Source organism: Cetorhinus maximus, chromosome 23 (assembly GCF_964194155.1).
Source record: "Cetorhinus maximus chromosome 23, sCetMax3.hap1.1, whole genome shotgun sequence".
NCBI classification, from domain to species: Eukaryota; Metazoa; Chordata; class Chondrichthyes; order Lamniformes; family Cetorhinidae; genus Cetorhinus; species Cetorhinus maximus.
In genome coordinates, this window is record NC_135901.1 from 49823851 (window position 1) to 49836463 (window position 12613).

General features: G+C 44.7%; 1 protein-coding gene and 2 long non-coding RNA genes across 4 annotated transcripts in view; 2 read left to right on the plus strand and 1 right to left on the minus strand.

Annotated features, from left to right (window-relative positions):
* LOC144698544 (uncharacterized) overlaps nt 1-5436 on the plus strand; it is a 118196-nt gene extending 112760 nt beyond the window's left edge. Inside the window, exons 5-6 of the mRNA XM_078570476.1 lie at nt 4602-4752; nt 4834-5436. Of these exons, the coding sequence (XP_078426602.1) occupies nt 4602-4752; nt 4834-5436 (754 nt within the window). The remainder of the gene's footprint in view (nt 1-4601; nt 4753-4833) is intronic.
* Nucleotides 1-12613, minus strand: part of LOC144698296 (uncharacterized) — an 869665-nt gene that overhangs the window by 711080 nt on the left and 145972 nt on the right. The gene's annotated exons all lie outside the window — the stretch shown is intronic.
* Nucleotides 1-12613, plus strand: part of LOC144698294 (uncharacterized) — a 451035-nt gene that overhangs the window by 125630 nt on the left and 312792 nt on the right. The gene's annotated exons all lie outside the window — the stretch shown is intronic.

Below are 12613 nucleotides of genomic sequence, written 5' to 3' on the forward strand. Positions count from 1 at the left end.
CTGGTCCACTCCTCTATCACCCCCTACACCTCAACCCTCTCCCATGGCACTTTCCCATGCAACCGCAGAAGGTGCAACACCTGCCCCTTTACTTCCCCTCTCCTCACGGTCCAAGGGCCCAAACACTCCTTTCAAGTGAAGCAGCATTTCACTTGCACTTCCCTCAATTTAGTCTTCTGCATTCGTTGCTCCCAATGCGGTTTCCTCTATATTGCAGAGACCAAACGCAGACTGTGTGACCACTTTGCAGAACACCTTCGGTCTGTCTGCAAGCATGACCCAGACCTCCCTGTTGCTTGCCATTTCAACAGTCGACCCTGCTCTCATGCCCACATGTCTGTCCTTGGCCTGCTGCATTGTTCCAGTGAAGCTCAACGCAAACTGGAGGAACAGCACCTCATCTTCCGACTAGGCACTTTACAGCCTTCCGGACTGAATATTGAGTTCAACAATTTTAGATCATGAACTCTCTCCTCCATCCCCACCCCATTTGCGATCCCCCCCATTTTTATCCCCAATAATTTATATAGATTTTTCTTCTCCCACCTATTTCCATTATTTTTAGATGTATTTCCATCCATTGTTTTATCTCTACTTTTTAGCCTTTTTATCCCTTCCTTTCACCCCATCCCACCCCCACTCGGGCTGTCTGTTGCTTGCTTGCCCTGCTTTCTACCCTTAATTAGCACATTCCTTAGATAATATCACCACCTTCAACACCTCTTTGTCCTTTTGTCTATGACATCTTTTGGTTATCTCCACCTATCACTGGCCCTCTATCCAGCTCTACCTGACCGACCCCGCCCCCCCTCCCCTCCCCAAACCAGCTTATATTTCACCTCTTTTCTATTTTTCGTTAGTTCTGTTGAAGAGTCATTCGGACTCGAAACATTAACTGTGTTCCTCTCCACAGATGCTGCCAGTCCTGCTGAGTATTTCCAGGTACTTTTATTTTTGTTTTGGATTTCCAGCATCCGCAGTTTTTTGCTTTTTTCTTAGTAGTTAATAATTTTATATCCATCCGCTATGGCTCCATCGCAATCAAATCCCAAAAATTTCAACACGATCGCCTTTCCATGGCGGGACTATTACCCAGCATTCGGAGCGACACAGAATGTGCCCTATCCTCACTGCAGGGGCGGCTACGCATGCGCGGTGGCTTGGCTTGAACGGAGCATGCGCGATCCGTGTTCCATCTGGCGCATGCGCACCGGGTGCTGTAGCTGGGGAGTTTGTGATCATTTTGGCACCGCAACGAGTGAGAAATGAACGACTGTAGGAGGGTAATGGAGGCGGCGGAGTGGGTGTGGCGGGTTCATGAACACCCAGTGGAGGCCCCAAACCCACAGTAGGAATGTAAAGGTCCCACCTTTGCTCCGAATCCGGCGGCAACTGCGGGACCTCGTCCGCTCCTCTCATTCCCGCATTTATAGGGAGCAATGTGCATCAGGGCGCATGCGCGGTCATCCTGGTCCAGGTAGCAGGAGGAGAGAATGTTGTGCATTTCTATCCTGGACTGACAGGGATGGATTTTGGAAACTCCTTTTTCAGGGGGTTAGAAGGGGAGGATTTACACACAGCAAACTCAAACCAAGTGAAATGTTTGTCTCTTCTCAATTTCTATCCTGGACTGACATTGACAGATTTTTTTTAAAATCTCCTTTTACAGAATGTTGAATGGGAAGGATTTGCAGATGGGAAACTCAAACCAAGAGAAATGTTTGTCTCTTCTCAATTTCTATCCTGGACATACAGTGATGGCTATTGTAAATTTCTATTACAGGACATTAGAAAGGGCGAATTAACAGACAGGAAACTCAATTCAAGAATCACATCAAGATCTGATTCACTCCGTTCATCAGGACCTGACGATCATCAGCACTGAATGTGGAAGGAATAAGGTTTGTCTGTTCTATCTGTGGAAAAAGATTTCAATCATCATAGGGACTGGAAAAAACAGAGGGAGAATCTGTTGAGAGATTTGAAAACAAGGATGAGAATCTTAAAATTGAGGTATTGCCTCACCAGGAGCCTGTGTAGGTCAATGAGCAGAGTGCTGATGAGAGGAAGAGATACAGTGTAAGTAAGATTTACTTATGATTTTGAATACCTCTATCAAATCTGAAGAGTCTGGACAGAGTAGAGAGGGAGAAACTGTTCCCATTGGTGACAGGATAGAGAACAAGATGGCACAGATTTAAGAAAAAATAATCAATGTAGACATGAGAAGAAACTTTTTCACACAGCGAGCGGTTAAGATGTGCAGCCTGAGAGTGTGGTGGAGGCAGCTTCAATCAAGGCATTCAAGATGATCAGGGCCTGAAAAGGAAGAATGTGCAGGCTTATGAGGAGAAGGTGGGGAAATGGCACAAAGTGAATTGCTCATTCAGAGAGTTGGTACAGACAGGAAGGACCGAATGGTCTCCTTCAATGCTCTCCGAATTATATGGGTCTGTGATAGGCAGTGAAGTTTTGGATTATCTCAGGTTAGTGGAGTTTGAATGTGGGAGGCCTGATAGGAAAGTGTCAGCACAGACATGTCGAGAGGGAGCAAAGGAATGGATGAGATTCACCGAGTCATAGAGGTCTACAGCACAGAAAAAGGCCCTTCGGCCTATTGAATCTGTGCCGGTCAAACAAGCACCTAACTATTCTAATCCCATTTTCCAGTGCTAGGCCCATAGCCTTATATGCCATTGCATCGCAAGTGCACATCCAAATACTTCTTAAATGTTGTGAGGGTTTCTGCCTCTACCACCCTTTCAGCCAGTGAGTTCCAGATTCACACCACCCTCTGGGTGAAAAAATTCTTCCTCACGTCCCCTCTAAACCTCCTGCCCCTTACCCTAAATCTATACCCCCTGGTTATTGATCCCTCCACCAAAGGTAAAAGTTCTTTCCTGTCTACCCTATCCATACCCCTCCTAATTTTATACACCTCAATCATGTCGTCCCTCAATCTCCTCTGCTCCAGGGAAAATAACCCCAGTCTATGCAATCTCTCTTCATAACTGAAACTCTCCAGCCCAGGCAACATCCTGCTCAATCTCCTCTGCACTCTTTCTAGTGCAATCACATCCTCCTGGTAATGCGGATTCCAGAAATGCACGCAATACTCTAGCTGTGGCCTAACCAGCGTTTTAGACAGTTCCAGCATAACCTCCCATATTCTATGCCTCAGCTAATAAAGGCAAGTGTCCCATATGCCTTCTTAACCACCTTATCTACCTGTCCCGCTACCTTAAGAGACCAGTGGACATGCACACCAAGGTCCCTCTGATCCTCGGTACTTCCCAGTGTCCTACCATTCATCGTGTATTTCTGTGCCTTGTTTGCCCTGCCCAAGTGCATCACCTCACATTTATCTGGATTACATTCCATTTGCCATTGATCAGCCCATCTGACCAGCCTGTCGATATCCTCTTGTAATCTAAGGCTATCCTCCTCACTAATTACCACCCCACCAATTTTCGTGTCATCCGTGAACTTACTGATCAACCCTCCGACATTCAAGTCTAAATCGTTTATATATACCACAAACAGCAAGGGACCCAACACCGATCCCTGTGGAACTCCACTGGACACAGGCATCCAGTCACAAAAACACCGCTTGACCATCACCCTCTGCTTCCTGCCACTCAGCCAATTCTGGATCCAATTTGCCAAATTGCCTTGGATCCCATGGGCTCTTACCTTCGTTATCAGTCTCCCACGCGGGACCTTTTCAAAAGCCTTGCTGAAGTCCAAGTGGACTACGTAGAGTTTCAAAAATGTTTGAGCTGAGGCAGAAACAAAGTCCGGCGATGTTACTGAGGTGGTTCCACCCAATGAGAGACCTTGCCTTTAGTTCTTCCCTCACAATCCCCCTTTCACTGACTCTAAACCTATTACATTTCTATCTTTCCACAGTTCTGAGGAAGGGTCATCACAACCTGAAAAATTAACTCTCGATCTCTGCACTGATGCTGCCTGACCTGCTGAGTTTTCTGACATTTTCTGTTTTTAGTTGGAAATAGACGGTCTTGGTGATGATGTGGATATGTGGTTGGAAGCTCATCTTAGGGTGAAATATTTCCCCATGGTTGTGAACAGTCTGGTTCAGCTTCAGACAGTTGCCTGGGAGATGGATGGAGTCAGTGACGAGGAAGTGGAGTTTGTAGCGGGGACTGAAGACAATCACGAGCCAGCAGTTTTCATGGTCACTTTTTCCTAGTGCCGGCCCCACAAATTCCTAGATTCATTCAGCTCAATTTCACAACCTGCCTTTGTGTTTTTGTGGGTTCTCTCTCACTCCCTTTTTTCTGTTTTAAATCAATTTCACAGAGGATTAGAAGGGGAGGAATTGCAGTCGGGAAACTGAAACCAAACATCACATCAGGATCTGACGGAGTCGCCTGATTAAACATGGAAGGAAAAAGCACCGTTCACAGTGGGGAGAAACCGTACACGTGTTGTGCGTGTGGACGAGGCTTCAGCCGATCATCTGACCTGTTGAAATACAGTCACGCTGGAGAGAATCCATGGAAATGTGGGGACTGTGGGAAGGGATTCAATCACCCATCCCAGCTGGAAATTCGTCAGCGCACAAAGACTGGAGAGAGGCCATTCACATGTTCAGTGTGTGGAAAGGGATTTTCTGATTCATCCAACCGACTGAGACACCAGCGAGTTCACACTGGGGAGAGGCCGTTCACCTGCTCCGAGTGTGGGAAGGGATTCACTACCTCATCCAACCTGCAGAGACACCAGCAAGTTCACACTGAGGAGAGACTGTTCACCTGCTCTGTGTGTAAAATAGGATTTGCTGATTTATCCTCCCTCATGAAACATAAGCGAGTTCACACTGGGGAAAGACCGTTTACCTGCACTGTGTGTAAAAAGGGATTTGCTGATTCATCCAACCGACTGAGACACCAGCGAGTTCACACTGGGGAGAGACCATTTACCTGTTCTGATTGTGGGAAGGGATTCACTCAGTCATTCCATCTACATAGACACCAGCGAGTTCATTCTGGGGAGAGACCATTTACCTGTTCTGATTGTGGGAAGGGATTCACTGATTCATCGACCCTGCTCAGACACCAGCGAGTTCACACTGGGGAGAGACCATTTACCTGTTCTGATTGTGGGAAGGGATTCACTGATTCATCCAGCCTGCTGAGACACCAGAGGGTTCACACTAGGGAGAGACTATTTACCTGCACCACATGTGAAAAGGGATTTGCTAATCCATCCACCCTACTGGAACACCAGCAAGTTCACACTGGGGAGAGACCGTTCACCTGCTCCAAGTGTGGAAAGGGATTCACTCAGTCATTCCATCTGCGGAGACACCAGCAAGTTCACACTGGGGAGAGGTCATTTACCTGCTCAGAGTGTGGGAAGGGATTCACTCAATCATCCAATCTGCTGAGACACCAGCGGGCTCACAAGTAACTGCTCTGGTTGGATTTAATTCCCAATGATATTCTTGTCTGAAGCATATTGATTGAAGTGTGTTTCTGCTGAGGTTAATAAACTCCAGCCCAGTTACAGATTCTGTATAAAATTGGAATAAATCACCTTTGTGATAAACAGTGTGTTGAGTCGTTTTGATATCTCTAGCACAAGTTAGTTCCTTTTGAAGGGCTCTCCCTCTGCCCTGTCTCCTCCATCCTCAGCCCCAACGACAATTATGAGGAGCTCATGGAGCTTCTTTGTCACTAAGATTGAGACAATCCGATCAGCTGCCTCTGTTGCTTCCCTCCCTTCCACTAGCCCACCAGGACACACTGTCTCTAAATTTCCCCCAATGTCTGAGCCGTGAACACAGCTTTTTCCAGTTTCTCTCCCATCTCCTCTCATGCCCTCTGTGTGCACCACCTGCTCCATCGACCCTATTCCCACTAAACTACTGACCATCCAACTTCCCCATGTTTACCGTCATTGTCATTGGTTCTCTCTTTTCAGATACTGTTCCGCTCTCCTTTAAACCTTGCATCATTATATATCCTTAAATAAAAACAAGCCCTTCACTCTTCCATCTTTGCATGCTGTCGCCATATCTCCAGCCTCTCTTTCCTTTCAAAAATCCTTTAACATTTTGTAATCTCCCAAAACTGTGTCCATTTTTCCGAGAACTCCCTGTTTGAATCCCTCCAATCAGGTTTCTGCCCTGCCTCAGTTCGAAAACAGTTCTTATCAAAGCCACAAGTGAGATCCTATGTGGCTGCGACACAGGTAAACTTTCTCTTCTGGTCCTTCCTGACGTGTCTCACCTGGGAGAGGAGACAGCCAGACCTGTGAGGAACACCTCCGATCGGGCTGCGGGCTGAGTTTGAAAATAAACCCAAGAGCGACATCGCAGGAAAACTTGGTTGGTGAGAAGTTGCTGTTAGGGATTGTGTTTAAATAGCTTAAAACTAGAAAAAAAAACACTTATAAAGAGTTAGCCACCTGGATTTCAGTAAGGAACACCAACAATAGGGAAGTAACGTTAAATCAAGTCAAAGTGAAATATAGTCATAAAGTAAACCAAAGTGAGATTGAAGTTAGGAGAATTGTAGCAAGGTGAAGTTACTGTTAACTTATTCTACTCATCCTCCTTTAAGTATAAAATTAGAAGGAAGTAAAAGGGGTAACAGGAAGTAGTAGTGAGGCTACAAGGCAGAAGAAACAAAGCAGAGCATTGAGTCTGCTTCGAATGCAGAATTATGTTAAAAAGACAAAATTAAAGGCACTTTACCTGAATGCGCACATCATTCGCAATCGATGATCAGAAGGCACAAATAGTCAGATATAGGGGTAAGATATTATTGCCATTATGGAAACATGGCTGCATGGTGACAAAAACTGGGAACTGAATATTCATGGATACTGGAAGTTTCATAAAGGCAGACAAGGAGGTGGAGTTGTGCTGATAATAAGGGATGAGATCAGTGCATTAGTAAAGGGGATCTCAGTTTGGAAGAACAATGTGTGGAATCTGGGTGGAGCTAAGAATTAGCAAAAAGCAGCAGACATTGGTTGGAGTTGTTCATAGCCTACCAAATAGTAATGGTGATGTATTAATCAGGAGATGATAGAAGCATGTAGCATAGGCTATACATTGATCATGGATGACTTCAATCTACATGTACACTGGGTAAACCAATTGAGCACTGATGCTGTGGAAGATGAATTTCTGGAGTATGTTGGGGATGGTTTTCCAGAGCAGTATGTTGAGGAGCTGACTCGAGGACAGGCTATTTTAGATCTAGCATTATGTAATGAAAAAGGACTAATTAATAATCTTCTTGTAAAAGAACCTTGAGGGGCGAGTGAACACAATATTATAGTATTTTATACTATGTTTGAAAATGAGGTAGTTCACTCTGAAGCAAGGGTGTTAAAGTTGAATAAAGGAAATTATGAAGGCATGAGGGAGAAATTGGCTGAGATAGAATGTGAAAATACATTAAAATGTACAGAGGCAATGGATAGTCTTCAAAGAATTATTAAATAGCTTACAGCACATACACCTTCCTTCAAGGTGCAAAACCCCCAAAAAGTCAGTCAACCGTGGCTGACAAAGGAAGTTAAGAATGGTATAAGATTTAAAGATAAGCTTTTGAAGTTGCCAGAAGTGGTAGTAAACCTGAGGATTGGGAGGCTTTTAAAATACAACAAAAGAAGACCAGGAAACTGGTAAAGAAAGGGAGAATAGCATATGAATGCAATCTAGAGAAAAGATAAAAACAGACTCTAAAAGCTGCTTTAGGCAAATGAGGGTCCATTGCATGCAGAGTCGGGAAATAGAGAAAGGGCAGAGAAGCTTAATGATAATTCTGAGTCTGCCTTCACCAGGGAAGATACAAGAAATCTCCCAGATTTAGAGATCCAAGGGAGTAGGGAGAATAAGGAGTTGAAGGTAATTAATATCAGTAAGAATGGGATTGAAAGTTGATAAGTCACCGGGACCTGACATATTAATTAGCAAAATAAACCCACATGGGATAGGAGGCAACACACTGACATGGATTAAGGATTGGCGAACAGGCAGAAAACAGAGAGTAGGAATAAACGGGTAATTCTCGTGTTGGTAGGCTGTTATTAGTGGGGTACCACAAAGATCAGTACTTGGGTCCCAGTTGATCACAATATATATTAACAATTTGGATGTGGGGACCAAATGTAATCCTTCCAAGTTCGCAGATGATACAAAGTGAGGTGGGAATGTGTTGTGATGTAGATGTAAAACAGCTATGGGAGGATTTGACTTAGTGAGTGGGCAAGAACATGGCAGATGGAATATATTGTGGAAAAATGGCAGAAGGAACTAACGTTCAGAGTATTTCCTAAAAGATAAGAGATGAGAAAGTGTAGATGTACAAAGGGACCTGAGTGTCCTTGTCCATAAGTCGCTGAAGGCTAACATGCAGATGCAGCAAGATATTCGGAAGGCTCGTGGAATGTTAGCTTTTGCCACAAGAGGATTTGAGTACAGGAGTAGTAAAGTCTTGCTTTAATTGTTTAGAATCTTGTTTAGACCGCACCTGGAGTAGTGTGTGCTGATTTGGCCACCTTGCCTCAGAAGGATATCATTGCCATATAGGGAGTGCAATGAAAGTTCACAGGTTTGTTCTGGGGATGGTGGGACTGTCTTATGAGGAGAGATTGGGCAAATTCACTCTCTTTAATCAGTACATATTTCACCACATCTCTACCTCCTTTTAGATCTGAAAAAGGGTTTTACAAACTCCAAACATTGTCTCTGTCTCTCTCTCCGCAGATGCTTTCAGACCTGCTGTGTTTTTCTGACATTTTTTGTTTTCGTTCCCCTGTTCCTATGTCTGCGGTGGATCCCCCTCTCCCAGGCCTGGGCTTCCATGTGATGTTCTGAATGATGACAGGATTAACCTTCTCCCTAACCTGTCCTAACCCTTCTGCCCATTCATTTATTGAAACCAGGGATTCTACTTGTTCTAATGGTGACTTTCCCTGCCTGGCTAGTCATTCCTTGAAGTGAGCCCTTGAATTATTTGTACATTGTTTTATCATGTTCCCACATTTCAGTAACAAATGTTGAAATGTCTGCTCCACACCCACAGGGTTTCATCTGTTTAAAGTCACAAACAGAAAGGTCCAGTTTTCTCCTGGAGTTTGAGACAAATCAGCTTTCAGAATGATGCAGAGTTTCAGCCAATGAGGGAGAACCGAGATCAGCCCCGCCCCTCATTCAGTCTGATTGGCTGGAGGAGCAGCTGCTCCCATTCGGTCATCCAGCCCCACCCACTTCTCCGTCACTGCTGGAAAAACTCAGCAGATCTGACATCATCTGTGGAATGAAAATAAACAATTAATGTTTCGAGTCCGTATGACTCACTGTTTTGTTCTCTCTCCACAGATGCTGTTAGACCTACTGAGTTTTTCCAGCATTTTCTGCTTTTGTTTCAGAATTCCAACATCAGCAGTATTTTGCTTTTCCTTTAAAGTTGTGAAGTCACCTGAGCCAAATGAGATGCACCCAAGGATCCTGGGAGAACTGGATTAACAGAAATTTCCTCCATTTAAATATTGAGAAGACGAAAGCCATTGTCTTCAGTCCTCGCTACAAACTCCACTCCATAGTCACTGGCTCCATCCCTCTACCTTGCTGGGAGTTGGAGCGCAGCGGACCTGTGGGAGATACTCGGGAGATACTTGGGAGATGAGAAGCGCCTATAAATACAGGTCGGGGATTCGAGTGAGGCCTACCTTGCTGGGAGTCAGAGCGGAGCGGACCTGCAGGAGACAGTGGGGAGCTGAGGAGCACCTATAAATACAGACCGGGGATTTGAGCGAGGAGCGTCTATAAATACAGACCGAGGATTTGAGTGAGGACTGTCCATAAATACAGACCGGGGATTTGAGTGAGGAGCGTCTATAAATACAGACGGGGGATTTGAGTGAGGAGTGTCTATAAATACAGACCGGGGATTTGAGTGAGGAGTGTCTATAAATACAGACCGGGGATTTGAGTGAGGAGTGTCTACAAGTAAAGGCTGGGGATTTGAGTGAGGAGCACCTATAAATACAGACGGGGGATTTGAGTGAGGAGCGTCTATAAATACAGACGGGGGATTTGAGTGAGGAGCGTCTATAAATACAGACGGGGGATTTGAGTGAGGAGTGTCTATAAATACAGACGGGGGATTTGAGTGAGGAGCGTCTATAAATACAGACCGGGGATTTGAGTGAGGAGCGCCTATAAATACAGACTGGGGATTTGAGTGATAAACGCCTATAAATACAGACGGGGGATTTGAGTGAGGAACGTCTATAAATACAGACCGGGGATTTGAGTGAGGAGCGTCTATAAATACAGACCGGGGATTTGGGTGAGGAGTGTCTATAAATACAGACCGGGGATTTGAGTGAGGAGTGTCTATAAATACAGACCGGGGATTTGAGTAAGGAACGCCTATAAATACAGACCGGGGATCTGAGTGAGGAACGTCTATAAATACAGACCGAGGATTTGAGTGAAGAGGGCCTATAAATACAGGCGGGGGATTTGAGTGAGGAACGTCTATAAATACAGACTGGGGATTTGAGTGAGGAGTGCCTATAAACACAGACGGGGGATTTGAGTGAGGAACGTCTATAAATACAGACCGGGGATTTGGGTGAGGAGTGTCTATAAATACAGACCGGGGATTTGAGTGAGGAGTGTCTATAAATACAGACCGGGGATTTGAGTGAGGAGTGCCTATAAATACAGACTGGGGATTTGAGTGAGGAGTGTCTATAAATACAGACCGGGGATTTGAGTAAGGAACGCCTATAAATACAGACCGGGGATCTGAGTGAGGAACGTCTATAAATACAGACCGAGGATTTGAGTGAAGAGGGCCTATAAATACAGGCGGGGGATTTGAGTGAGGAACGTCTATAAATACAGACTGGGGATTTGAGTGAGGAGTGCCTATAAATACAGACTGGGGATTTGAGTGAGGAACATCTATAAATACAAACTGGGGATTTGAGTGAGGAACGTATATAAATACAGACCGGGGATTTGAGTGAGGAACACCTATAGATACAGACTGGGGATTTGAGTGAGGAGCGTCTATAAATACAGATTGGGGATTTGAGTGAGGAATGTCTATAAATACAGACTGGGGATTTGAGTGAGGAACGCATATAAATACAGACTGGGGATTTGAGTGAGGAACGTCTATAAATACAGACCGGGGATTTGAGAGAGGAGCGTCTATAAATACAGAGTGAGGATTTGAGTGAGGAGCGTCTATAAATACAGACCGGGGATTTGAATGAGCAGTGCCTATAATTACAGGCTGGGGATTTGAGTGAGGAACATCTATAAATACAGACCAGGGATTTGAGTGTGGAGCATCTATAAATACAGACCGGGGATTTGAGTGAGGAGCGTCTATAAATACAGACTGGGGATTTGAGTGAGGAACGCCTATAAATACAGACCGGGGATTTGAATGAGCAGTGCCTATAAATACAGAGCGGGGATTTGAGTGAGGAACGTCTATAAATACAGACGGGGGATTTGAGTGAGGAACGTCTATAAATACAGGCCAGGGATTTGAGTGAGAAGAGCCTATAAATACAGACGGGGTATTTGAGTGAGGAACGTCTATAAATACAGACGGGGGATTTGAGTGAGGAGCGTCTATAAATACAGACCGGGGATTTGGTTGAGGAACGTCTATAAATATAGACCGGGGTATTTGAATGAGGAACGTCTATAAATACAGACCAGGGATTTGAGTGAGGAACGCCTATAAATACAGACGGGGTATTTGAGTGAGGAACGTCTATAAATACAGACCGGGGATTTGAGTGAGGAATGTCTATAAATACAGACGGGGGATTTGAGTGAGGAACGTCTATAAATACAGAGCGGGGATTTGAGTGAGGAATGGGCTGTTTCACTGTTGCAGCTGCTGTGAGGCGGCAGGAGTGGGGGGAAAGAGGCAACTGTGATGTCACAGGAAGCTGGTACGTTGATTGGTCGGTAAGTGTTCAGTCTAAGGGTCAGTGTGTGAGAAACCAGCTGAGGACAGGCGAGTTCGGGTAGATCTATAAATAAAAATAACTTTACAATAATAAACCAAAATTTGAAAACTTTAAAATTCAAATAAAACAACAAAGATTTTAAACAAGCAATAAAATAGAGTTACTTAAATAAACATCTAATACACATCCCGTGTGGTTTAGAAGCATATAATCTTTAGTTGTCAGTGGTACTAGCATTCAGTAAACACAGTAAATTGTAGCATACATATGAAGAAAGTATTTAAAGTAAATTAACTAAATAACATAAGTTAGAATGGTAGGACAGGGGTTATGTTGCAGCTGTGAGATGTGGGAGCTTTTGGATGCCAAGGCGATCCATGACAAACACGTTTGCAGGAAATGTAAGCAGCCTGACGAATTCTGGATCAGGATTATTGATCTAGAAACCGAAATGCAGACGCTGTGCAACATAAGGGACGGGGAGAAATACCTGGATACTTTGTTCCAGAAGACAGTCACACCTCTTAGAAGAGGGTCATCTGTTTTGATCAGCAGTGAGGGACAGGAGGATGTGACTGTCAGTGAGGCAGGTAATGGGACTGAGCAGGCAGGAGTGGAGGAG